Below are 27854 nucleotides of genomic sequence, written 5' to 3'. Positions count from 1 at the left end.
TACTGGAAGAAACAGAGTCCACTCCAATGATACTCATATTTATTCATTCATTGCATGTCAGTTTTATCTTGTTTGAAAATAGTAATGTATATTGTGAGTATAAAAATTCATACAAATGGAGGATTTCATTGTTTTTTTTAATCAAAGTCATTCACAGTATTAATTTCCATTTAGGAGAGCATTGTGTGGTGTAGAGCAGCCATTCTCAACCTTTTTCATATCAAGGACCCCTAATTTAGTTCACATTAGGGCCACCGACCCCCATTTGATCAGATTTTGTCTCTCGGATCCCAAATCTGAGAATATTTTTATTGTTAGATATGATTTTGTCCAGGATTCCACGACTATCTGTATTAGAGAGATAACAGAGAAACTATGATCAGAACAGTCATTCTTCTACATTTTCTAATTGAGTTAACTTCTTGTAAATTAAATAATGCTGAAGTTTAACAATTCATCAATTTGCTGGGGACCCCCTGGAACCCCCTCAGGGACCCCTGGTGGTCCCCGGATTGCATGTTGAGAACCACTCGTCTTTCCTGTCACTTTTCACTGTAATGTCAGCAGAAATGTGCTAAAATTATCAAAAAAAACAAAACTGGAAGGCACTTGGAGAGAGCAAACCTCCACCGACGCTGAACAATTCTCCAACTCCAACCCAAACACATCATTCCTATCACTTAAATTGTACGTTAAATTGATTTCTTGAAAACATGCATTTAGGATTTGGAATCAAGTCTCTGTCTCTGTTAGTTTCATAATTGTGGCAAAACAAAAAAGATAATCTGCTAACGACAGAAATCCCAGATCCAAATCAACACCAAAATCAAATCAACTCTTCCTTGGACCAAGACTGATCTATCCACCACATGTAATAGAAAACTGTTCTTAAGTTTTTGAGAAATACTGCTGACAGACAGACAAACTACCCAACAGTTGATAACCTTTGGGCGGAGGTAATCATGAATGTGTTGTGTACAGATAATAATGAAATACATGGTTAGAGGACTCCTGGCCCCATGTCAGCAGTGTTAATCAGAGGTTTTCTGGCTGCTGGTGTCGTGCTGGGTCTTCAGCTGGGCCAGGCCCATCAGCAGCTGGTCCCGCCTCTCCCTCCTGACAGACAGGTGCTGCTGGTCGCTGGGAATCAGCTCACACAACTCCTGTGGACACGAGGAAGGAAACAAAGGAGCCGAACATGACAGGGGTTCAGAGAAAACAAGTGCATTGTTGGATCAGGGAATAGAGGGTTTTCAGGTGATGTGATGCAGCCTCTGGCGGCCATGTTGGAGGTCAGCTCCTGGGCAACAGTGGCTGAGAACTGGGGCTGGGCGATATGGTTGAAATCAATATCACGATAATCATAAGGATTTTTCTCGATATCAATATATATCACGATATGGTTCATGTATGCAAAATCACGTTAAATAATCAAATTAATGTTCATCTCATTGAACTGAATGGTAATGTTAGGTGTGATGTCAAACAAAACAGAAATATTCAAATAATATTCCTACCATACCTCATTTTATGAAAGTTTTTAAGTAAAATTTGCTTGTCATCAATTTAGAAAGCAGAAATGTGTGTCACGATATTAAAATATCTTCATATCATCACGATATGATTCCACTGAAAGACGATAAACAATAATATTGAATTATCGGCCAGCCCTACTGAGAACAGCTGGTTGCGTTTCTAAACTTACAACTTGGCGGTATCAGCAGAATTCAATAGACCACTGTAATAATAATTTTTGTTTTTTAATTTTGTGTTTTTGTGTGCAAGTATCTGGTCAGCTAACCATCACTGTCTTGTTGTTAACACATCTGATTAGCACACTAGCTAACGTATCTAGTAGCAGCTAGCATTAGCATGTTCACATTAACATCAGTGTGTTTGCTGGCTAGTTATCTAGCTAACAGTTTGTTCAGGTTAACTGAGCTGACTCTTCTCAAGCTACAACTCTTCATGTTTTGGAGTAGAGACTAGGGCTAAAGACAAGACAGTTTACTGTGTCACAGTAACCTACATTTAGAAACAAATCCACCTTATCACATTCACTCTTACTCCTAACGTTTCTCAAAGCAGTTACACCCACACCAGACAATCTTTTTCAGGTATCACTTATTTTCTTGTCTAGTTGTTATATATTGAGACTTTATTTGCACACAGCCAGTTCTCCACTGCACCTCCATGATGGCTCCAGTGATGGTTGCAGATTTGTGATGCAAAACGCCTCTATAGCAAGGAATCATCTGTATTTGCCAATAAATAACTGTGGTAATAAAACTCAAGAGGGCATTCTTATTCACAATGATGTGGTGAGATTCTTGTTTGTTCCTTGTACCTAACTGCATCACTGTTGTACCCATAATCACAGTAAAGAATCACTAGAAGACTGTGGTTGTACTGGGCAGGTGTGAATGTGTGTAACTGTATGAATATGAAGCAGGATACTGCTGAAAAAAATACTCAGTCAACTTTGCCTGGATGAATAACGATTTAAAAAAGATGGTAAAATGGTTTTCATATTACAACCAACAACCTATGAACTGTCTGAAAGTTTTCAGACAGAATACATACATACGAGCAAGAACATTGCTGTTTTTCTCTCAGCTGAAACTTTGTTCACCACATTTTTTTCCCAGGTAGTTCAGTGTGAACAATTTACTGCTCTGGCTGAGTGTGTCCTCACATGACGACCTTCTGTGGCTAACATTTAAACAGCATGTGATTGAGTAATGCCTCATTAGCAGGAAGCTATATGGCGTGGGGGGGAAGAAGGAACGCTTGACCTTCAGTCATCCAGAACTAAATGTTCCATTACTGAACATTTCCTCCACTGGATAGAGAGAAATTATAAATGAAAAAATAAGTGTTTTGCGACTGATCAGAAAATACTGAAGAAATGAAATCTAAAGCCATTATATTTTACAGTTATCCAGAGCGAGTTACAATAAATGAACATGGTAGGAGTTTTCAGTGTCTTGCACGAGTTCACTTTGACACAACAACCAGATGTGGTTTTGCATGTAACATTTTTTTGTCTGGAAAACCATTTTCTGAAGAAAAGAGTTCAGAGGGGTTTGTTAAGGATGAAGAGTTTAAAAAGGATCTTTTCCCCTTCTAAAATATTAACTTTCAGTCATTTTGTTTAGTAATTCAAAAATATTCTGACGCGATTAAATTGTTTTCGATTTTTTTAATTCTGTTTTATTGTGCATAAGGTATTCGGGGGGGACTTATGTTTTTTATTTTGGCTTTAAGCGAGGAACATACAACTTTAAATTGTTGTACTTAGGTGGTACAGCTTCGAGTACAACTAACACTGACATAGTTAAGTGGTGTATATACTAAGGGTTATATACTAAAATACTGAATGCAAAATACAGTGTGCTCTGGTAGCCTACTGGTTAAGACACATACCTCATTACTGCAACGTCTGCGGTTTGAATCTGGCTGTGGACTTTTGTTGCATGTCGCCCCCCCATCTCTCTCTCTCCCTTTATTTTTCCTGTCTTTGAACGTTGAACGTTCACATTTAGACCATATTTCACTGGTGTAATATCCCACATAGAGACAGTGTGAGAGATAGACAGGAAGGTATGGGAGAGAGAGGGGAGGACATGCAGCAAATGACCACAGGCCGGATTCAAACCCGGGTCGCTGCGGGAAGGACTGAAGGACTATTGAGGCTCTTTCCACCAGGCCACCTTGCTGCCCTTTCCAACAGAGTGCCATAGTCAAACTTACTCCAATGATGCTCTTGGCTGCCTCCCCGGTGAACTGCGGGACGGGTCCGAAGCTGGTCAGGAGCCTCCTTATACCTTCTCCGTACCGCTTCAGATAGTCCTCCAGACCTGTGGGAGGAGAGCAGGTCAGAGGGGAATGGCCTGGACTACCATGTGAGACCGTGGGCCAGTAGCAGAAATCTTACAGTGGTTGTCGTCATGTGAAAACCTTGAAACTCCCATTTTGGTAATTTCAACTTTAACTGGAGGATTACATGGTCTTCTACCTTTTCAAAACCCACTGGATAAACTCAAAAATGCAAAGTAAGGCTGTTTTTCTTAAGTTCTTCTTAGTTCCTGAAAAGTTGACATTTGGGAGATACAAGGTTTTCACTCAATAGCAACGACATGCATCATAACATATGGCATGTAATGTAAGTTTATTCAAAGCACCTTACAGTACCATGAGTGTAAACAAAGCACGAGTGACCCCAGTGGGTAAGGAAGCCCTAACCCTGGTGATGTTAGTGCCTTGGTCTATTCACTGAGCTATGAAGGAACATGAATCACAATAAAGATTCATGTAAACACATTATTGCCATATCACACGTTATAACAGTGAGCAAAACTTTTCAGTGTCAATAGTCCACAGGTGCTGCATCCAACATTCTCTGATCTCCTTTTAGGGATGTTACACTTAGCATGTTGTGTTTCTCCAAATGAAGACCACATTTCCCATAAATCCCTTTGCTTCCTGACGAAAAGAGGATGCCACTACTTCCCCCTCCTCCCTTATTTATGTCAGAAATATGCATTCTGACAGCGTAAACTAACGTGAAACTGGAATAAAGTTGTGTATTACCTGCAAAGTAAAACGATTAGTGTTTTGTGCCGTACAACAATCTCCCTTTGTGCCGTAAAACAATCTTGCAAAATCCGAGCTGGTGGCAAACAATGTAAAGAACAATGTAAAAAAAAAACAAAGTGTAGAGGCTGCTAGAGGCTGCCAGTCTTCTCAGTGATGGTCTCATTTGTTTACGGCAATTATACTAATGCCTCAAAATGACTGTGGTAATGATTGATTGATGTTAAAATGCCACATGTAGCACCTTTAAATAAACATCCTCTAACACTCAACCAAATATGTGGGATTGTGCTTCTTGATTTGGAAGTACTGCAACACAGAGCTAATGATGTATGAAGCAACACTGGTCTACAGAATAATCAAATCAGTGGACATAACATCATAAATCATGAAGTGGGTCAATCTTATGGTTTGTTGACATTCCTGCGATAAGGAGTCCAGCAGCTTAGGAGTGGATCCTTGAGGAGATAAGAAGCCGAGGTGGAGCAATCACTGCCTGGTCAAATTGCTGAAGTGGGTCATCCTCACCGCCCAAACTGCCTCAGAGTTTTTCAGTTGATTTAGCTAGAAAGTTAAAAGAATAGTTCACCCAAAAATGAAAATTCTGTCATCATCTCCTCCCCCTCATGCCAGTTGAAACACAGGTGAAGTTTGTCCATATAACACACAGGGAGGCTGCAGCACAACTCCATAGCAGCCTTCTCCAAAACAACTGAAGTCAGTGGGGACCAGTTCTTCAGAGTTCCAAAAAGACCTACAGTATATTTACACCATCATTTAGTGCAAATCTTAACTACAGCTGATTGATTTGCAACAAATAATGGTGTATAGGTCTTTCTATTCACAGTGTGATTGTTTGGCTGTTTTTGTTTTGGAACTCTAAAGAACAGGTCCCCATTGACTTCAGTTGTTTTGGAGAAGGCTGCTACCAAGTTGTGCTGCAGCCTCCCTGTGTGTTATATGGACTAACACATTTCACCTGTGTTTCATTTGGCATGAGGGGGAGTACATGATGACAGAATTTTCATTTTTGGGTGAACTATTCCTTTAATTATTTTAGAAAACTGCAAATTTCTTTTAAACGCTTTTAGTTTTTTCTTGGACAGTTTCCAATTTCCTGTTGTTTTTTTTTACTGTATCTTTTTTTATACTCAGGTTGAACTTTGAATGTTTACATGAACCTCGGTAGGGCAGACTATAGATTACACAGCAGTGTGATAAGTGCCATCTACCTCCAACCAAACTCTCGCACATTTTGCGCAGGAGGAACTGCAGGTGTTATTTCAAGCCGTCCACTTTTTTTTCCTTGTCATGCAGTCTCTCTTTCTCTGTCTCAGTCTGACTTTCGGCTTAAAGTGACCAATGAAAAATGACTTTTTCATCTTGTCAGTTAAATTTCCATGTCATATACACCTATTTACTACACCTATTTTATTTGTATATGAAATCCCATGACTTTTACTTCCTGGAAAACGTAAATATATTAATGGTTTCCTCATCGTGTGCCAGGAGGCTGAAATATAAATCCCACCCAAAAAACCCCATCACAGACCGTCCCGCCCCTCTGCCCCTCCCATCACATAAAACTGCCTTTCTCTCCCTAACTGATCTCCCATTGGTTTATACTTTTCCCAGCATTATGTCCCGCCCACTAACCTGTTTCAACAGGAAATAATTAAAATCAAGGAAGTATGATTCTCTCAAAATGTTGTTCCCATAAACCCTGTTGCTTGGAAGTGATTTCTACATCGCTCCTTTCCCCTGCTTCCACCATCTGCTGCCAGAAACTCTGAAAGCTTTAGCTCCGTTTGCTCTGGAAGAACAGAACCTCTTCCTGTTTTGTGCCGCAAAGCGATCCAGCAGATTTCCCTCCAGATCCACCAGGTGGAGAAACAATGGAGGATGCAGAGTAGAGGCTGATAGAGACTGACAGGCTTCTTGGCAGAGGTGGGGACTCAAGTCACATGACTTGGACTCGAGTCACATAACTTGGACTCAAGTCACAGTTTTAATTGCTTGAGACTTGACTTGATGCATGAAGAGAAGACTTGAGACTTGACGTGACTTGGGTTCTGGTGACTTAGGACTTGACTCTGACTTGTACTTTGATGACTTGAAAAGGTTTCTAAAGTCTTGACTTGAGATCTTGTGTTTGTGTAAATGACTTAGATTGAAAGTGATGAGATTTGTTCCAGCAGACGACTGAATTTAAATTCTGTTTTCTGAATTTGTATGGAATGATTGAATTTATTGAAGTTGAAACTGATTATAGAAATCAAACTCATGATGCTCTTACCAAGTTTTTATCCTATTAAAACCATATTGCATTGAAAAGTCCTAGATATTTAGTTTTCTTTAAGATATTAAATTGATACTGGACTCTTGATTTGTTCTGACTTGACTTGGTAATTTAGTACATTTGGTACAATTTGGTACATTTAGACTTGGGACTTGACTTGAGACTTGTGCCTCAAGACTTGAGACTGACTTGGGACTCGAGCAAAGTTGACTTGGTCACGCCTCTGCTTCTTGGCGATTACCTTGTTTTTTTACCGTAATTATACTAATGTCTCAAAATTTATGTGGTGATGATTTATTGAAGTTAAAATGCTATGCGTAGCACCTTTAAACAGTCAGGAACAAAATAAGCTTCTTGCTGAGTCTCATGTTTTCGCTGATAAATGGCTCGGCTTTGAAGGGTAAAGCTCTCCTGTACGTATTTTGGAAAAGCCAAGTCACTGAGGCAGAGCAGAGAGAGACAGAGACAGAGAGCCTGAGTGCTCTGCTATCTGATTGGACTGATTTGAGGCCTGGAAGTCACAACAGGAGCAGGTCTTCGAGGACATGGTCATACTACTGTTTCCTGGGTAAAAAAAGAAAAAAAAGAACCTGAAGTAGAAAGCGTGGGCAGTGTAACAACAGGTAGAGCTGGCTGCTGGTTTGAAGGCCACGGTCCTGGTTCTGGGGGTTTTGGATTACTGGTGTGAGGGAGCGCATTCATCGCTGCCCATCAAAAGACCGCTTTGTTCGGCCGAAGCGTCTCTCTCTCTCTCTCTCTCTCTCTGTGTGTGTGTGTGTGTGTGTGTGTGCACAGCCAGGGTTACTCTCTGGGTTTCACACTCCCCTTTGATATTCTCCATCTACCTGACGTTTCACTCTCTCTCTCTCTCTCACACACACACACACACACACACACAAACGGCATGGTACGGTACATGTATGTTGATGAAGGCTGAGTCATGTGAGGGTTGTCTCTTTCTCTCTTTCTCTCTCCTCTCTCTCTTATATAACCAGGAGGCCTCATGGCCTCGTGGTTTTCAAAGATGGACATTACAAATTACAATTATACTGTTGTTAGTGTAATTGAGTAGTATTGACTTTTTTGAGTATTTTTTGAAGTTAATAATTTCACTTTTACTTAAGTATGTTTTGACTTAACTTATTGTAATTCACAATAAGTTAAATCACTTCTGTTACAGAAGTTCAAAACTTGTTTGCTTTCCATAAGCATTGCGAAAACTGATTGTAATTGTGCTGAATCGTGTTGATTCATGCTTTAAATCATGCATGCACTTGATTCTGTAAAGTTTTTTAAGAACTTAATTTGAAATCTGTCCTCTCGTCCGTTTTGCACTATATCATAAAAAAGATCAAAAGAAATCAAAAGAAACATTAAAAGTAACAATATTCTCTTTTATCAAAAAGGGAGGAAGGTCAAAAAGAATTCGCACACTATAAAAGTCAAAGACCAAAAAGAGGCCAACTGATGCAAAAAATGCCACAATTTATTGTAAAAGTCATAGCTGAGATAGGGTGACCAGCTTCCTTGAAGTGCCTTGCAATAGGGGACTTAACATCCTCCCTTCTAATGGCGCTGTGATGCTCAATGATACGCGTTTTAATTGTTTTACCCGCGTATTGAAGGTTACAAGGGCAGAAAATAAGGTAAATGACATGAACGACACGTAAGTAACTGTCGTATATTGTATGATTTACCAGTTACAGAGATGGAGAAAATCATGCATTTACTAGTATTCCTGCATGCGGCACATGAGCGGCATGGGAAGAAGCTGGTCACCCTATCTCGGCTATGACTTTTACTGTTATCGAACAAATCAGCCACCCCAGAAGAGGGGGTGACAGAGAGAGACAGGCAGAATGCAGATGGATCTTCTATCTCAAAACATTACAGCCTTCAGGTCTTAATGAGCAAATGTTGCTATCTTGTTTTTTGTAACTTATTTATGTTGCTTTATATTGCATTGTATTGATGTATTGATCATTTTGTATTTTTGTTTTTTGCACTTTTTTTCACTTCATCACCATGTAAATAAATTGTGGCATTTTTTGCATCAGTTGGCCTCTTTTTGGCCTTTGACCTTTATAGTGTGCGAATTCTTTTTGATCTTCCATGCTTTGAGTTTTTTGAATTGACGCACCTGGGATATTCTTTGTTTGTTTGGACTCGACTAAAAGAGCGCAGACATTCTCACGTACCTTTTATCAAAAAGGAAACTCTAAACAAAATTTTACTCTGCGTACATTTTGAATGAGCCACTCTTTACAAGTACGTTTTTACATTAGTAACTTTACTTTTACATAATTAAATTGTCTGCAGAGTAACAGCACTTCTACATGAGTAGGATGTTTTGTTCCTTCCACACTTGGAGGTCTTCAGTCAGGACAACGTCAGGCAACACGTCAGTTCAGAAGTGGGAGTTTAGTTATCCTTTGTAGGTCATCTGGGTTTTTTTAAAAGCCCCTTTCAATGGGATCTGCTTTGATTTGGACAATGACCTATGTCTGTCTACGACTTAGTATGACTACGCAAAATGGATGGGACTGTGTTGAAACTGCTGTGGGTGGGGGGAGTTTTTGCTCCAAAAGAGTAGAGGGTGGAAAGTGAGTTTTCAAAGTCAGAAATCTCAGCAACTGGTGAAGTAATTGTTGAGTCATTGGTATTGAGCAACAATCCTATCAACCCCACAGATATATTATGGTTGTTTTGTGCTATAGGGAAGTCAAAATCATACTTATCGCCCCTTTTAAAAGTGTCTTGGTTGGTGGCCTTCCTTTTGTATGAGTGAAGAGTCAAGGGTGGGAACATTACCTTCAGGTGCATTGAGGTGCATCGTTTCCATGGGTCCTATAAAGGCGTAACGCATTCCCAGTCCCTCTGACATCACCAGGTCGATGTCCTTAACTGAGATGACCCCATCCTGGTGGAGCGGGAGGGAAACTGAGTCAGAAACAGACAATTCAGTTCACTGCAGTGACGTGACTGGACTTCATTTCTTTACGTATTTCATTCAATAAACTTGGTACATCATCTGGTTTACATATCTACATACAGATCTATCCATCTAGCAAGTTATTTACCTATGGTTATTTATGTTCAGTCACTAGATCTTCCAACTCCACCTCTAAAAACAAACAATCAATTCCTCTATCTGTCAGTTCATATTATTCCCATGATGTCACATGCATTTCCTACCAATATGGTTCTCTACCATACACACAGCTCATTGGCTGTGGCTGTCATTTGATTATGATTACCTGTTAATTTATTACAGTCACCTAGGACTGAACAATTAATCGAAATTTTATCGAAATCGCAATATGGCCTACTGCAATTTTCAAATCGCAGGAGGCGCAATATTTGTTAAAGGTGAAATGTGTGTCAAAATACCATTTTAAATGAAATATTGTGGTGCTGCAGAGATGTCCTGGCCTACACATCATATTCTACAGACTTAAGAAAACATCTTTGTTTGGTACAGATCCCCGCAAAAATCACACCATAATCATTTTAATAGGTTTTTCAATGAAAATGAGAATAATGATGTAAAAATGATCATTCCCTCTAATATCGCAAATCATATCGCAGTTGCAATATCAGTCAAAATAATCGCAATTAGATATTTTTTCAAAATCGTTCAGCCCTACAATCACCTACAATCATGAACAGAGAACTGTGAATACAGTTTAAAGAGCCAACAGGCTGAACCCAGAGCCACTGAAGTCAGCCCAGTGTTCCCTGGTGGATCAATAAGCTGATGCTACTCTGAAACAAACTCCAAACTCCAGCCAGTGAGCACCGGTTTTCACTAAACTGTCGCTTCCAGGGAGTAAAAAACGTAATTGCTGTCGGCTTGACAAAGTCCTCGCTTTTTAGCCGCAAGACTTTGGACCAAACCGATTCCCTCTGAGCCCATCAGAGCCCCAAAAAACTACTCCCACCATATCCGGTTTCCCTAATCGGCCAATTCTGTGTCCTGAGGATAATGCGGAAGGTACAGTGAGGAGAGGGACTGAAGGATAGGGGGGTGGAGGGATTGTGGGGGGGGGGATGGAAACAGGGGTGTCTGCCAGCCAGTCCCTGTGCCTGCTTCACCCTTTCCTCCTCCGCTCAGATATCTTTGGGCTAGAGATACCTGTGTTGGCCGGCCGGGGAGGAAATCAAAGCTCGGACACAGATATGGTAGAGTAGGGTGAGCAAGAGGAGAGGGAGGGGGAGTGGAGGAGGTGGGGTGGAGGGGGGGGGACAGGGTCGTCTTTGTTTGGGTCCCGCGTCCAACAACGGGCCTGTTATCTGAGGGGTGCGGGGCGGCAGCAGGTGAAAAAAGGGGTCTTTCCTCCGCCGTAATCACCGGGGGGCAACCGGCCGCTTTCTCAGCCGCTCTGCTTTCCACCGCTGGCCCTGACTCAAAGGCCAGTTTCTGTGTGTGTGTGTGTGTGTGTGTGTGTGGACAACAAGGCTGCGCTCACACTGCAGGTCTTCATGCTCAATTCTGAATTGCTGCTCATACTGTATTTGATTTTTTTGGATTACTGTTCATTTCTATTCTAGGATGAAACCCAAATCTGATGCCAATATGAAGTGACAGTGATGCTGAAAAGACACACATATACTCAGACTAATAATATCAACACATCCGTTTTTGTATCTATGCTTCTCCTGCTTGTTTCCAACACATTTCAGTTACAGCATGTGCCTTTGAGTTTTGTCCATTTGTCTTTCTTTCCATTGTCTCGTAGTCTTCCATGCTAACGCTGCTCAGCCAAGCTGCTGTGGACAAAATGATGGCAGCTGTCTCAGGTGAATGATGTGACTTCTTGTTGTTGATGTTACAAAACTCCGATTTGAGCGTTCAAATACAAGTCACATGTAGATCGCATGACTCGGGATCTGATTTCGCACCACATATCCATGTGTTCCAGATCACAATTGAAAAAATGTGACTCCATGCAGCTTTTTTGCTGTTCACACCGATTAGGAAACATCAGATCACAGTCACATGTGAGGGGAAAAAAAAAATCTGAATTCTGCTGAAGTGTGAACGCAGCATAGGGCTTGGGCGATATGGTTGAAATCAATATCATGATAATCACAAGGATTTTTCTCAATATCAATATATATCACGATATGGTTCATGTATGCAAAATCACGTTAAATAATCAAATTAATGTTCATCTCATTGAACCGAATGGTAATGTTAGGTGTGATGTCAAACAAAACAGAAATATTCAAATAATATTCCTACCATACCTCATTTTATGAGAGTTTTTAAGTAAAATTTGCTTGTCATCATCAATTTAGACAGCAGAAATGTGTGTCACGATATTAAAATATCTTCATATCATCACGATATGATTCCACTGAAAGACGATAAATGATAATATTGAATTATCGCCCAGCCCTACCGCAGCACACGTACCCCTCTACTGTAAGACTCATGCAGCAGCTATTAAACACAGTATTGAGTTTGTGGTACAGAGGACGACCATGTAAGATAAGATAAGATAAAATCTACTTTCATTGTCCCTGTGGGGAAATTTCAGCTTCTCTCAACTATAACACCTATAACTTAAAATGGATTCTTCTCAACTCTGAAGTAAACGTGCAGCTCATTATTCAACAGCAGAAAGTAAAATGCCATAACAATGAACTTAATCTGCAGCTGAATACCTTCCCACCAGTGAGATCACAGGCTCTAATCCCCACACCGGCTGGAAAATCAAGGCAGGGAGCTGAAGAAGTAACACTCTCTTCACTCTCTCCCTACTCCTCTCTCCCATTCTGCCTATTACACTGATTTGCATACTATCCTGTGCAGCAGAAATCTTTGAAAAATGCAAGTTGACAACCGCTGCTAAGAATTTCATCCACCTAAGGCTAATCCATCAGTCTACACCTAGGTTGCATGTTGTCTTTGCTATTTTTGTGTAGTTGATAGCTGATATTGTCACCAATGTGCAAAAAATGCTTCATCAGACAAAGCCAAAGTTATACAATTTTCCAGGTCCTCTTAATTCCTCATGAATTGTCTGTATCAAGGCTGTTTTATTTGATCTCATTCCTATTACTTGTTAATTCTGCATTTTGTTGTTTTTGCACCATTTTCCTCCTTGCTTAGTTTTGAAGTAATTTGCGTAATTGATTGTAATTTATTCTTCTCTCCCTTTTTTGGGGTGACATTTTGTTATGAGCCCCACTGGATTTCTTTATCTCACTTTGTATGCTCTTTGTATCAATTTTACATCTTTCCCTCTCTCTTTTGCTAGTGCATTAGTACAAATAAAATGTGAACACTGAACGAAAACTGAACGTGTCTGTTAATAAAGATGTGAGGTGTCTTGGCCTCACAGGATCTGAGTGGCAGCCTGCAGATAAATATGACAGAAGTTGTCACTTTCTGCTTCTCATACATAGCTTGGTGCCTTTGACGATACATCAAAGAAAGTTCGAGGCCAAACCGGAACAGACCGGATTCCCGAACTGTGACCTCACAACCTGACACGCCCCATAGCCACTTATTACTTTGGATGGGTAAGGTGTGTGTGTGTGTGTGTGTGTGTGAGAGAGAGAGAGAGCATGTGATATATGTTTGGGAGAGAGAGAGAGAGAGAGAGAGACTGTGATAAACTGTGTATGAGAAACTGATCATTTCTATTAAAAATAAGAAAAAAAGAGAGGAAAAAAAGAAAAGGCAAGGAGGGGAATACATTACCGCAAAATGGATACGTCCGGTCACGCTAGTTAGAGGGATAGATAGGTGTTTGATAATGTCAGCAATAACATGTCAGCCTTGAATGTGACTTCAGATCTCAGATAAGAACTGAATCAATATTACCCAAAGGGGAAAAATCATTGATAAAATCAAGCCTCGTCTAGTTCGAGACTAGAACATCCCCACGGAAAAATCACGTTGACCTACAACAAGGCTGAATCCATGTCTTTGAAACCAGTCAGTTACACTTTAACAGACTATTTGGCCTTAAACTGGAAAAAACTTCCATCTTAACAAGTCATTTAGTCTCATATTCAGTTCAATTCAATTCAATTCTTTATTGCCATGTCAACACAGGTTTTCACTTATTTTAAGAAAATTACGATTTTAGGACTCAATAATAATTAATAATAACTGAAATTAGATTTTTCGCAGTGTGACGCACTAGCTAATGTAAAAGTCACATATTAACATTTGGGATAAGGCCACCGGCTCTTTTGCTGATTCTAGTACAGCTTAAAAATAAGATGTTTTGGTGGAACCATTCGTTTGTATTTGAATGGAAGTCTAAGCCTCCATGTTGTTGACCTGACTGTCCCCTGTTACTACCCTTCTGTCTGTGGTGTAAAGTGTTGCAGGACAGTGGGATGGAGTCCAGGTCGGGCCGGTTCAGCTAGTTCACCTGCTGTCGGCCCGAGCGGCAATAAAGATTCACAGACAATCTCTATCTGCAGTCGCCAACAGACTCAGGAAATGAGCGGGTCCGAGTTCTCCTGATACACATGCAGGTCAGCTAACGCCCCAGATATCTGACCTTGATTTAAAGTCAAGCCCTCATACTGATCCCTGCTCTATCTGACATCTGACAGTGAGTAATGTTCCAGAATGTTCATCAGCAAGAAGAACTGCAAAACATTCTTGCCAAATTTGTCCCATATTTTTAAAACTGTGTGACATTTTTATTATTAAGTAAGAATGTCCCAGAGCTGTTGAAACTGATGGTGGTACTGATGAGAACAGTATTAAGCAGTGGGTAGCTGGTAATATTTACCACAATGTAAGGATGGAGCCCTAAACATTTTAGCTGAAAAAATAAAGCTACTTTTAAAGTATATGTGTGCTACTTTTTTCACCTTGAGTGTCACCTGTTTTGAAAGTTGTAAAAAACTGGTTTTATTACAAAACTAGAAGATATATGGTGTCTGTGGAGGATGTGAGCGCGTCTTTATGGCTCCTCAGCTATGCAAAAAGCAGAGCAGCTATTGTCATCTGAACACAGCAGAGTCTGAGAATCTCGCGACCCCCTGAGGGGTCCCGACCCCCAGGTTAAGAACCACTGCACTAGAGAATTAGCTGTGCGTGTGTACAATTAATGTCTAAATATATAACAACTGGGCTAGAATAACAAAGACACATGAAAGAAGATTGTTGTCGTTTGGGTGTAGATCAATAAAAGTGAATAGTCTGATCAGGTAAGTTTCCAAATGTAGCTTACACAGCTAGCTAACTGTAGCCAGCGAGCTAATTTAGTAAAGCAACAGATAACATAACATGTGACTAGCCACTGCTAGCGCTAGCTTCTAACAGATAAGTTATCTAATGTACAAATCAAATGTGGTTACAAGAACACTGATGGTTAACTGACCAGATACTATAGCTAGCTAACAAGCTGACATTATCTAAATCAATCAGATGGATCAGTGATGAAATGATCAGTTCCCAGTCAAAAACAGCACAGCATGTGTCTATTGAGTTAAGCTGAGAAAGCCAAGGTGTACATGTAGAAACACAAACAGCGGGTCACAGCCACTGTTGCCCAACGTCTGAGGACCTCCAATATGGCCGCCAGAGGCTGCGTTACATCACCTGAAAACCTCTAAAAGCACCCAAGGAGTTTTTCTTTATCTCACCTTTATCACATTTGTTTTTCTTCTTCCTGTGCTTTTATCATTGTATTTCATTATTGTGTTTTCTATCATTTTCATTGCTGCCTCTATGCTGTATCACTATAAACAGTGAGAAAGAAAAACAGTGACCATAAACTATAAACTTTCCTTTTGTCTGGCTCCTGTGAATTAACTCAGCTGATCAAAATGCTCCACAAGGCACGTGAAGGAAACAACCCAGCAGGCTCCAGAGAAGCTACTCAGCTGGAGCTCCTCCCAGGTCAAAATTTAGGACAGTAACAGCAATGTGGCATTTTTGTCAGCTAGGACCCAAGGGTGCCCTCGGGGTTCATCTGCCTCTGCTGGTGCCTCACAGGTGGGGCGCAAGTAAGCGATCCGAACACGGTATGGAATGTCATGTAGATATGTGTCTGAGTTTCCGCAGGTCGGTGTGAAGACACAAATATCCACACGCTGGATGTATGGATGCTGAGCTGCTACCAGCGCAGTCAGGAGGCAAGAAACAGGCAATCTCTGCTTCACTTCCTTGAACCGCACTCAGCAAATACATTCCCAGTAACACAGGGCCAGTGAAACGTGACTCTCAGCGGCTGTGACTGAGCTCACAAGGACTTTCACCAGACCGCAGACACACTTGGCTCATCTGTGAACCATGAAGTCCCTCTTTAAAGGTCTCTTCTGGGACGATGAGATTCCAGAGTCATTCAAGGAACGCAGAAGAATGTAAACTTCTAAACTCCTGCAGTGGGTCTAAAACACTGTACTTCAGTATGAGAGCAGTATGACAACAGCACTCTGCTTGATTATTCTTGGGGTTTTATGGAGGCCGTGTCACATTCCAGTTTTTGATTCCAAGCTGTGTTCAGGTGCAATCGCATGTCATGGAGTGACACTATGCTCAAATGTTAAGGAAAATGATACCAAAGAAAAATAATTTGATTACTTCTTTAAAGGAATAGTTCACCCAAAAATGAAAATTGTGTCATCATCTCCTCCCCCTCATGCCAGTTGAAACTCAGGTGAAGTTTGTCCATATAACACACAGGGAGGCTGCAGCACAACTCCATAGCAGCCTTCTCCAAAACAACTGAAGTCAGTGGGGACCAGTTCTTCAGAGTTCCAAAAAGACCTACAGTATATTTACACCATCATTTAGTGCAAATCTGAACTACAGCTGATTGATTTGCAACAAATAATGTTGTATAGGTCTTTCTATTCACAGTGTGATTGTTTGAGAACCACTGCTCTAAAGAACAGGTCCCCATTGACCTCAGTTGTTTTGGAGAAGGCTGCTACCAAGTTGTGCTGCAGCCTCCCTGTGTGTTATATGGACTAACAAATTTCACCTGTGTTTCATTTGGCATGAGGGTGAGTAGATGATGACAGCATTTTCATTTTTGGGTGAACTATTCCTTTAACGCTAGAAGCACTAAAGGACTTTAGGGGTCTTCAACTTTGTTTTGCTCTTTGTTGCTTTTCCAGCTTCTTCGCATACTTCCCCCACTCATATCTTACTTTTGTATGTATTTTATGGGTTTATTTTAACTGACTTGAGAGAGTTGGTTAACTATGCAGCTACACCCTCTGCCATCTTCCTGGAAGTCCACAGACTTTAGGGGTCTAAGAGAAGGTCAACAAGCCATTAATTGAAGGGGGTGAATATAATTAAATAAATAACTATTTCCTTGTCTTTGGAAATCATTCATGGAAACACTGGTTTGTGCAGAAAGTAGGTCAAGGAAAAGTCATGGAGGAACATTTAGAAACCTGAGATTATTTGTATGTAAAATTCAAAGAAAGAAATATAATCCTGCGCACTGTCTACACTTGCGTAATACTTCATTGCAATGTTTTGGTCATAGGGCCCGAACATGTTTTGCTGATGAAGTATCTACCTTTCTGGTTTTTGTCCTGCACGCCTGACACTCAAAGACCTGTATTTTTCCTCCAATTCTAAAACAGCAGTCAGTTGACAGCTCTTGGCCTTTGTAGTGTTAAAATTCAGTTTCATGAGCTCACAGTGCAATCAGTTCCTCAATTCTAATTCAATCTGAGCCGCAGGTTCAGCACCTCGGTGTTTGCTGAATCTTTTAGTGCCAAGTGTGTGTTGAAGGGTTGAAGGTGAGGAGGTGAGGAAGAGAGACCTGATGAGACTATGAGTGGCTCCTGAACCCCACAGATATATATACGTATCCTCTGGTGTCTGTTAGCAGGTTGAGAGCCTGGGGGAGGACGAGCAGAAGCTGTCAGACTGGTGTGCCGACGAGCCAGAGGAATGTTTTATAAGTCTGCCGAGAGTTCACTATAAATTGACTGTGACAAAGAAAGAGTGAAGGCTATAATTTGGTTGCCCTCCCCTGCTGTCTGTGCTCCTCTATTAGACTACGCCTGTACAAACACAAAAGGGTTCGTGTGTGACATTTTCAAGCAGTCATTCACGTGGCGCGTCCCTGAGAAAATCGGCCGCCTCGGAAAGAATTCACAGATGAGCTGCCTCTGATCATAAAAAAACTTGTCGTCTAAAGAAACCGACGCTGCGGTTTATACATGATACACGTGCACAAAGGTTAGAATGCAAATGGTGCTCATCCAAACTTGAGGTTTTTCGTCCTGCATGGAATGACAAACTAATCACTGACAAACATGCGCTAGTCTCCACCGCCAGGGCCTCCTGTTTCTCTGAGCTAATTAATGCCAATAAAGTAAAACGCTAAATTCCTGGGGCCTGATTCACAAAACTCTCTTAAGAAAAAAAATCTTCTCAAGTGCCATTTTTTTCTTAACTTTAGTCTTAAGGAAAAAAATAGGAAAAAATGCTATTCTCAAAAACAGTTCTTATATATTTTCTTAACTTTCTTCTTATGTTTCTTCCTAAGAAAAAACTTAGGAATAAATGGTATTCTTGAAATGAAAGTTCTCAAATTTGTTGTTGATTTTTTTCTTAACTTTAAGACGGCCCTTCACCTGTCTTAAAACTCCTACAGTGAAAAGGTAAGCCTCTAATATCATATATTTAAACACATTTTAGACAAGTAGGTTATAGTTCAAAGTCTTATAGGTTCCCCTACACCAAACATTAAGATGAACATTTATTGTAAAGCTCCACTTTGGTGTAGGGCCAGGTAGGCCTCTGTCTCATGTCTGTTGAAAATAAGCTAACAAATTTTACAGTTACCAACAGCAACCAATGTTTAAATCTTTGCTCTAGTTGCTCTAAATAGGTTTTTCCCCAATTGTTTTGTAGATGGAAGCACTTTGGGTTGCCTCCTAGCCTTGTCTCCTAGCCTCCTAGCCTTGTCTCCTAGCCTTGTCTCCTAGCCTCAATGGCAGTAAGCCTAAAGTTTATTAACCAGAATTAATTCAGGCCCTAGTTTGAGAAGTTCTTAAGTTGGAAAATTAAAGAAATTCATAAGAAATGAGACTGTTGCTAAGAAAATATTGAGGAATTGCACTTAAGAGCCTTCTTAAGAACTTCCTAAAATTTCCTCTTATGTCATTTCTTAAGAACTATCTTAAGAACACATTGGTGAATCCGGCCCCTGTTCGGTAGCGAAGATCCCTCGAAACCCTCCCCGTACTCAGCTCTCCGTTTACTGTTAATGGTCTAACATGTTGCAAACCACTGCCTAAAAACACAATAAATTACCTTTAAGTCACACAGAGATGCAGCAGTTGACCTTAGCAGGAGGTAACAGAGCTAATCCAGTGGGCCAGCCTGTTCTGACAGTCCGTGTGCATTCCTCTGGACGACAACACTCAAATCTGATTGGAAGCCTGTCAGTACAGCAGATGACCTAAAAAAATAAGTCACTGCTCACTGTCTTGCTGCTCCCAAAATGTGCTTTTATCAAACACAAATCAACATCACACAGTTTTTGAGTCTTAATTCTATGGATTCTGGCTTTGGAAAAAGGTCGGGAGGTTTTTCATACCCTCACAAATCAAACTGAGCTGGCTTAGACTGTAGGACTAACATGTGAAGTGGTGTTGGTCTTTAAATAAACTGGTGACGATATTATTTTTCTGTGTCGGATGGCCTCCACCCATCGTAACCATAGCTACATAAACAAATGTGATGTCTCTCTCCCATGATGCATTGTTTCTTCTTTAGTGAGATTCCCTTTTAGAGACAGGACCCATTTGAACCTGTCTGCTGTATCACTGCCATTTTGCCGCGGCAAGCATATTTCACCACACTGCATAACAATTTTCCATCAAATGTGTCACAAAAGGTAATGATTGATTGATTGTTTGCCAAATGTCATTCCCAAAGAAGAGATCAATTATTCTGTTGAGCAACAGAATCAAAAAATCTTTCCCGAAATCTCTGTCATGACCAGTTTTAATGTAATAATGAATGGCATTTTGAGTGTAATTTTAGCAGCAGGTGAAGTGTTAATACACTCACCTCTCTACACACTGCTGGGAGAAATTTACATTAACAAGCATTATCAAAAATCATGCAAGCAGTTCAATCGCAGTGTGTGTGTGTGTGTGTGACCTGGCATAAGTGTTTACTGGTAGTTAATAATTCAGTTACATGGAAATCAGTTTGCATATTAGTGACTAACCTCTCTGCGCAAACAAACACATTTACGTCATACACACCGCCCTTTCATTCTTTGTTTAACTGAGAATAAAAATGACGAAGAGTCTGATAAGTAACATACATGATGAAGACAAACTAACAAGCAGAAGCATGTCCATCCACATCACAGAGTCACACAGATCAGTGATGAAATTTGTATGATGTAGTGTGAAAATACACATGATGGACGAGCAGAAATCCCCCTCATGCATCCATCCTCCATCTGTCCTGCATCAGAGTGTCAAAATGATTTCCTGAGTGTGAAGCCGAATTAGTGAATTGTAACGTAAAATTCGGATGTTACTCAACCAGCTAGACACCAGACTGTTCCTCATAACATCCGCCCAGTGTCTCAAAAGAGAAACACCTGATTATCTGAACAATTCCTCCTGGGGACGGAGCAAAAGTGCAGCAATGGTTCAGCAAGCACGCAGTAAAAAGTTGGACTTTTTTCAGCCTCTACATCTGAATGTTCAACACTCTTTACAGATGCCTCTTAGCTATAGGTGAATTGCTGTTGTCTGTTTTGGCTCGTGACCCAGTGAAACTAAGCGAGGCCTCCTCACCTCCCCATCACAGGCTGCATGCACAGCGGTGAACAGTTCAACCAAAGAATGATTTTCCCTTTTCAGGTTATTTGATTATCAGAGGAGGTCAAGAGGCTATTCAGTACTTCACAAGAAACAAGCAAAAATTTGAGAAAAATCAGAAAAAACACACACGATATTAAATTTGTGTAGTAGAAATATGTTTTTTTTCTATCCCATAAATCAGTGGTTCTCAACGTGGGGTCCGGGGACCACCAGGGGTCCCTGAGGGGGTTCCAGGGGGTCCCCAGCAAATTGATGAATTTACAAGAAGTTAACACAATTAGAGAATGTAGAAGAATGACTGTTTTGGTCATAGTTTCTCTGTTATCTCTCTACCTACAATACAGATAGTCATGGAATTCTGGACAAAATCATATCTGACAATAAAAATATTCTCAGATTTGGGTTCGAGAGAAAATCTCATCAAATGGGGGTCTGTGGCTCTAATGTGGATTAAACTAGGGGTCCTTGATATGAAAAAGGTTGAGGATCACTGCCATAAATCATCTTGTGACCCCGCAAAATAATCTTGAGACCCTTTGGGGGGTCCCGACCCCAATGGTTAAGAACCACTGTATTAACCTATGGAAAAGATTAGATGATTAGATAAAAGACCACGCTCAGGGTTCCTACACATTTTCAATTAAAAAATTCCATACTTTTTCCAGACCTTGATTTGTTTTGAAGATTTTGTCTGGTGTTCAATATGATTTACGCAGACAGACATCTTGCCCCTGCTAACTACGTCATATCACTGTATAGATGAAGATTGTTCTTCACAGCCACAAATATCAGAATATGTGAGATGATTGGCAGGGTTCCTACACGGTTTCCATTTTAAAATTCCATATTTTTCCCAGACCCTATGTTCTTGACCGGATTTGATTTTGGTGGGTATTTGATATAATGCATGCTGACAGCGGCTGGGTAATAAGAGCGTCCCTCTATCTGAACATTATTCAGATCAACTATTCAAGACCTGGAAATGATCAAATTCATTTTTAATACTTTTCCAGACTTTCCAGACCTGCGTAGGAACCCTGTTATTTTCAAGGCAAAGCTTCAAATGACAACAGCTCAATGTTTCTATAGTATTTTTTCTTAGTAACCTTTTCTCTATTTATCTCTGCAGAACAGACAGCAAAACACAAAACACCTTAATGTGTCATTGATCAATATTAATCGGTCCCATCTTTTCAAATCAATGAAGCTGGCTTTCTACTTCAGATCGATACCTTGTGACGCATTGATGCTTTCTTACACCCTAGTTAATAACCAGGTTAACACACTGGAATAAGGCCACAGAAACCTGTTACACAATCTCCTGTGGAGGAATGAGAAGCAGCTGTCTGACAGCAGCCCGTCTGTTGATAAGTGACATCTGATAATGAGAAGAGACTTGAGGTGAAGTTTAAAGACCTGTCAGTTCAATTCAAGGTGCTTTATTGGCATGAAATACAAAAGTACTTATTGCCATTGTCCTCTATATTTTTTTAAAATCTTTTGTTTTTTTGGGGGGTGTTTTGGGGTTTATAAGCCCCTTGGAGTTTTTCTGTCTCGCCTGCAGTTTGTATTTTTTTCTCTTCTTCTTTGGTGTATGTGTGTATGCGTATGTCTGTGTGAGAAGGGGTCCAGTCATTGTGCATCTGATACACTGTAACTCAGGTGTACAGTACCGCCGGGGCCAAGGACACAATATGCTGATTGAGCTGTGAAAGGACCGGTCTTTGTTACACATTTCTACCACACAGGACAGAGAAGAGACATTGTAATGAAGAGAGGGGATCCAAATACTAAATACTCCACTAAAGCTTCACTGTGCTGAGAGAGAGAGAGAGAGATTGTCTGTGAATTATCCTGCCAATAAAGCACATTGAATTGAATTGAGAGAGAGAGAGAGAGAGAGAGAGAGATAAAGAAAGAGAGAGAGAGGGGGGAGAGACAGAGAGACAGAGAAAGAAAGAGAGAGACAGAGAGAGAGAGAGACAGAGAGAGGGGGGGAGAGAGAGAGAGGGGGGGAGGGAGGGAGAGAGAGAGAGAGGGAGGGAGGGAGAGAGAGAGAGGGAGGGAGAGAGAGAGAGAGAGAAAGGGAGGGAGGGAGGGAGGGAGGGGGAGAGAGAGAGAGGGGGATAGAGGGAGAGAGAGAGAGAGACGGAGAGGGAGGGGGAGGAGGAAGAGAGATGGATGTGATGGAAGATGTGATGGAAGACAGATGGAGGAGAAATGGGACAGTAAACAACAGATGAGGATAAAAATCACAGAGGGAGAGAGGGAGAAAGAGAGAGATACAAAGTGATTAGGAGAAGCAGAGTGAAAGAATGACAGAAACAGAATGGAGTGAGAGAGAGAGAGAGAGAGAGAGAGAGAGGAAAGTTTTTACGGGTTATTCCAGCCTGTCTCCTCTCTCACAGTAACTCATCCCCACAGTGGGCAGAGCCAGTTCATTACAGCTCTAATTAAGTTATAATCCAGTCAGCGGCCTCCAAGAAACACTGTGTGGTTTCAAAAAAATTAACACAGCACAGCATTTGGAGAGATTTATTCCAAAATTAGATATCCACCATTGGAAAAAACAAAATGATTGCTGGCATGAACGTAAAACACATTTTGGGTCAGTATTAGAGTTAAGGAGTTCCTCTTAAGATTTTTACTCATAAAAATAGTTCTATTTGGCTGGACCACAACAGCGGGGCCAGCCCTACAAACGCGAATGTCTGTCACTGACTGACTGACTGACTGACTGACTGAGTGATCAAGTTACACCATTGGTCGGCCGTGGCACGTGGCACATCATAGTATCACAGAGCCAGAAATTTAACTTTCGTTTTCTCCGCCGTCTAGTTTCTCCGCTGAGATCAGGAGCCCGTTTCTCCCACACAGTAAGCAGGCTGACCAATATCATGCATGTAAGCTGAAGCTAAAGTAGAATCTATACAATTATATCATATCACCGTTTATTTCGATGCATATGCGCGAGCTCAGTCCACCTGAAATCCTCTGTTCTGTCGGGGGAGAGAGAGACACAAACAAGCATGGAGGTTTCATCACGCCGAGGGCTTATTGCCGACCTTCCCGAAGTTTCCCGGGGCCACGGTTCCGGCCGGTGCCGCTAGCCGGGCGCCGATTTGTTCCCGATGATCCGGCCGAGATTTCGGCCGGGGTCCCGACGACGATGCGCCCCCGGTGTCCGGCGAACAGCGTTTTCGGCACCGACGGGTAACAGAGCGCCTGGCGCTTGGATCGGCAGGATCGATGCGGGCCGTGGGTGGAGACGACAGCGGTGGAGAGAGAGACGGGACGCGCTGGAACGATCAGTATGGATGTATGGACTATTATTCTGTATTAACGGTCTACAGCGGAGTTAGTTACACCATTGGTCGGCCGTGGCACGTGGCACACTCATACACGGTCCAGCCATATACTAGGTTTTGACCAAGTCTTGTTTTGATGACAGATGCATTTTTGACATATTGACAGATGAATTTCAGAGAGCATTTCTTTCCAAAACAGCCACAAAGTTGCAATATATAGTCTTTATGTCTTAGTAAGTTAACCTGCTACAGATACTACTGCTGTTATTTTGTACATATTTGTGTGTGCAGTGGTGGAAGAAGTACTCAGATCTTTTACTTAAGTAAAAGTAGAAATACCACAGTATAAAAATACTCTGTTACAAGTAAAAGTCCTGCATTCAAAATGTTACTTAAGTAAAAGTACAAAAGTATTAGCATCAAAATGTACTTAAAGCAACAAAAGTAAAAGTACTCATTATGCAGAATGGGCCATTTCAGAATAATACAGTATATATTATATTATTGAATTATAATTATTGATGCATTAATGTGTAAGCATCACTTTAATGTTGCAGCTGGAAAAGCTGGGGCTGATTTCCACTACTTTATATACTGCTGGGTAGCTTACAGTAATCTATAATAATACATCACAATTTATTAGCTGATTATATTTTGTATTAATAGTCTGAATCTGCAAAGTAACGAGTAACTTAAGTTATCAAATAAAGGTAGTGGAGTAAAAAGTACAATATTTCCCTCTGAAATGTAGTGGAGTAGAAGTATAAAGTAGCATAAAATGGTAATACTCAAGTAAAGTACAAGTACCTCAAAATTGTACTTAAGTACAGTATTCAAGAAAATGTACTTAGTTACTTTCCACCTCTGTGTGTGTGGGAGAGAGAGTGAGAGAGTAAGAGAGAAGGAAGGTGAAAGAGCATCATGGAACATTTTCTATAACGGTTTTGGACCTTTTCTAGAAATATAAGCTGCTAATTATGGTAAAAATGAGTGGATGTCAGTGATATACGGAGCCCAAATCAAATCAAATCAGTCAAGGTAAGAGTCAGGCCCTCATAATCCTCATCATCATCATCATAACCATCTCCTCCATGAGTGATTATGTAATGGAGCTTGTCATCAGAGGCTGAGGCTCATTGACTCTCTCTGTGCTCCAGTGTTTGGAGGCAGACTGAGGAGCTGACAGGGGATTTCCTCTCTGCTGCCTCCATTACAGAGACATCAGCACCGTCCACACACTGAGCAGCTCTTCTCTTGTATGACTTCCGGTGGAGGATTGAAACAAAAACACGCACACACACACACACACACACACACACACACACACACACACACACACATACATGCAGAAGTCCAGTGTTATGGCACCCAACACACACAACCAACCGAAAAGGTGGGTATGAGCACACATACGCACACGTACACACACACACACACACACACACATACACACATCCTTGTATGTCTATCAGTATGAGGACCTTCACTGACTACATCCATCTTTAACCCTCCCCTAACCTAAACCTAATCCTAATTCTAACCCTAATGTAGGGCTGAACAATTAATCGAAATGGCAATATGGCCTACTGCAATTTTCAAATCGCAGGAGGCGCAATATTTGTTAAAGGCGAAATGTGTGTCAAAATAGCATTTTAAAGTAAATATTGTGGTGCTGCAGAGATGTCCTGGCCTACACATCATATTCTACAGACTTAAGAAAACATCTTTGTTTGGTACAGATCCCCGCAAAAATCACACCATAATCATTTTAGTACGTTTGTCAATGAAAATGAGAATAATGATGTAAAAATTATCATTCCCTCTCATATTGCAGTCAAAATAATTGCAATTAGATATTTTTTCTAAATCGTTCAGCCCTACCCTAATGCTGTGCTTGCATCATATTGATTTAACGTACATACGATCTCTGGACTGGGAAAGAACACTCACATCAGCCTCCTAGTGCTGATTACAAGTAGGACATGTGGGACATTTTTTCTAGGCTGCGATATTTCCCATCTGGCATCACAAATTGTGGAAGTGTGTCAACACAGGCGGCGAACGCGGCAGAGAATCCACCGGTGCCGGTTTCCTTTGCCCCTCGAGGTCTTTCAGAAGAAGATCATAACATTAGTAATCTTAAAATACCTAATGGTAACGAGCACCACAATAATTAACCATATGATCGGTACCTTGGATGTGTTTTTCTGCATCTTCTGATATGAACACGGCGAAAACGTAAGTCCTAACCCAAACTAACCCCTTGAAGAATTGAGGACAGGCCAAAATGTCCTCACTTTGCAAAAATGTCCTCACAGAAACTCAAACTGGCTGTCACAAGGATAGCAAAACAAGTCTACACACACACACACACACACACACACACACACACAGACAGTCCTAATCCCCCATCCAGACCCGCAGTGTTGCCCAGACTCTGACCTGCACCAGCCTCCAGGACTCTGCGATGATGGCGGCCTGCACTCTGTTGAGGGCGAAGCCATCGATCTCTTTCTTCAGACAGATGGGCGCCTGGCCGACCTGGACCAGAGAAACCACTTTACATCACACACAGCATCAGATCTTTCAACTTTATGTTTATTGGGCAAAGTTAAACAAACACACATTCCAGTTGTTACAACATTTTCCCTTTAAATTCTACTAAATAAAAATCCAAAACTTGTAATCTGTGTAGATTTCCTTTACTTCCCCAACCCCATCAACTATTTATGCTCAACTGTCATCATTCATTCTCTCAACCAACCAGTCTGCATGCCACCTTCACCTCTACTTTCATCCCCACACTTATTCAAACACACACCCCTACACATGCACATCTTCATCTCTACCCTCATCCCCTACCCTCCGCCTCCTCATCAAGTTATCACTTCTATCTATGGGGCTGTACCATCCAGAAACGGTGTGTTTATAAAACCATTAATTACCCAATGAAAAAAATAATAATAATAAAAATAAAGAGAACAACAAAACAAACAGGCACAACAAACAAAAAATAAGTAACATACACACCAAAAATAATATAAAAACCATAATACTGACATTAGCAGCCGCAATTACCCATCACATCACCAGAAAGCTACTTGCAATATAAACTGATGAAACGCAAAAGTTTTCCACGCTAGCTCCATGCCTCCTCCTTTACCATCTCAGTCTGATGTTGGCCTGATGTTGTCGTCTCCGATACTGACTCACTGATTTTGCATATTTCCTGCTGATTCTGATATCGAGGGATAATCCAGGATTGCGTAATCATTACCTGGGTCATCAGGGCGTAGGTGGTGTCCATAACGGTCGCGGCTGTCTCTGGGTGGGGTACCAGCTCCACCAGTTTGACATAGTAGGGTGGGTTCACCTGCAGAGCGACAGGACAGTCACACATCATACAATGAGTTCCATCCGTGCAGTCTGAGTAGTCCAAGATGGCTTCCAACTTGCGCTGATATTTCCTATAAAAACTCAACTCTTATAGTAACCAGGGAGTTAGTTTGCATTTCTTTTATTATTCATTTTTTTTCCGATTTCAAATAATTACAAACATACAGTCCATCAAATGACAGAGGAAACATACAGACACTAACATATACATATAGGGCAAAGATTAGCAGTTTTTTTTGCTCTCTTCTGATTTTATTTTTATTTATGTACATTACTTTGGAGAAAACTTTTCAGACAGTACATAAGAGTTGGTAACCATATTATGAAAGCCATAGCAGTTGAAAGTGCGTTCTTCACTGTGATTATGGGTATGATGGCGATGTACAAGGCACAAGGCACAGTACTATCAGGTATTATTGCTATCAATTGCTATCAATTACAGTCCTTCAGAACGG

General features: G+C 40.9%; 1 protein-coding gene across 1 annotated transcript; it reads right to left on the bottom strand.

Annotated features, from left to right (window-relative positions):
- Positions 1-123: 123 nt before the first annotated feature.
- On the bottom strand, positions 124-27371 carry LOC139656165 (lambda-crystallin homolog). The gene is made up of 5 exons (XM_071533668.1): positions 27281-27371; positions 26446-26544; positions 9707-9815; positions 3754-3860; positions 124-1163 (listed from the first exon to the last, which is right to left on the bottom strand). The coding sequence occupies exons 1-5, from the start codon at positions 27308-27310 to the stop codon at positions 1032-1034; spliced, it is 477 nt and encodes a 158-aa protein (XP_071389769.1). The 5' UTR covers positions 27311-27371; the 3' UTR covers positions 124-1031.
- Between the last annotated feature and the right edge of the window lie 483 nt (positions 27372-27854).

The sequence above is a fragment of the Centroberyx affinis genome, unplaced genomic scaffold (genome assembly GCF_046629955.1).
Source record: "Centroberyx affinis isolate AG114_WGS23_722 - 3 ecotype Tasmania unplaced genomic scaffold, CSIRO-AGI_Caff_v1 ptg002391l_1, whole genome shotgun sequence".
Taxonomy (NCBI): domain Eukaryota; kingdom Metazoa; phylum Chordata; class Actinopteri; order Beryciformes; family Berycidae; genus Centroberyx; species Centroberyx affinis.
Note: the sequence above shows the minus strand (reverse complement) of the source record. Positions and strands in the feature narration are given on the sequence as shown.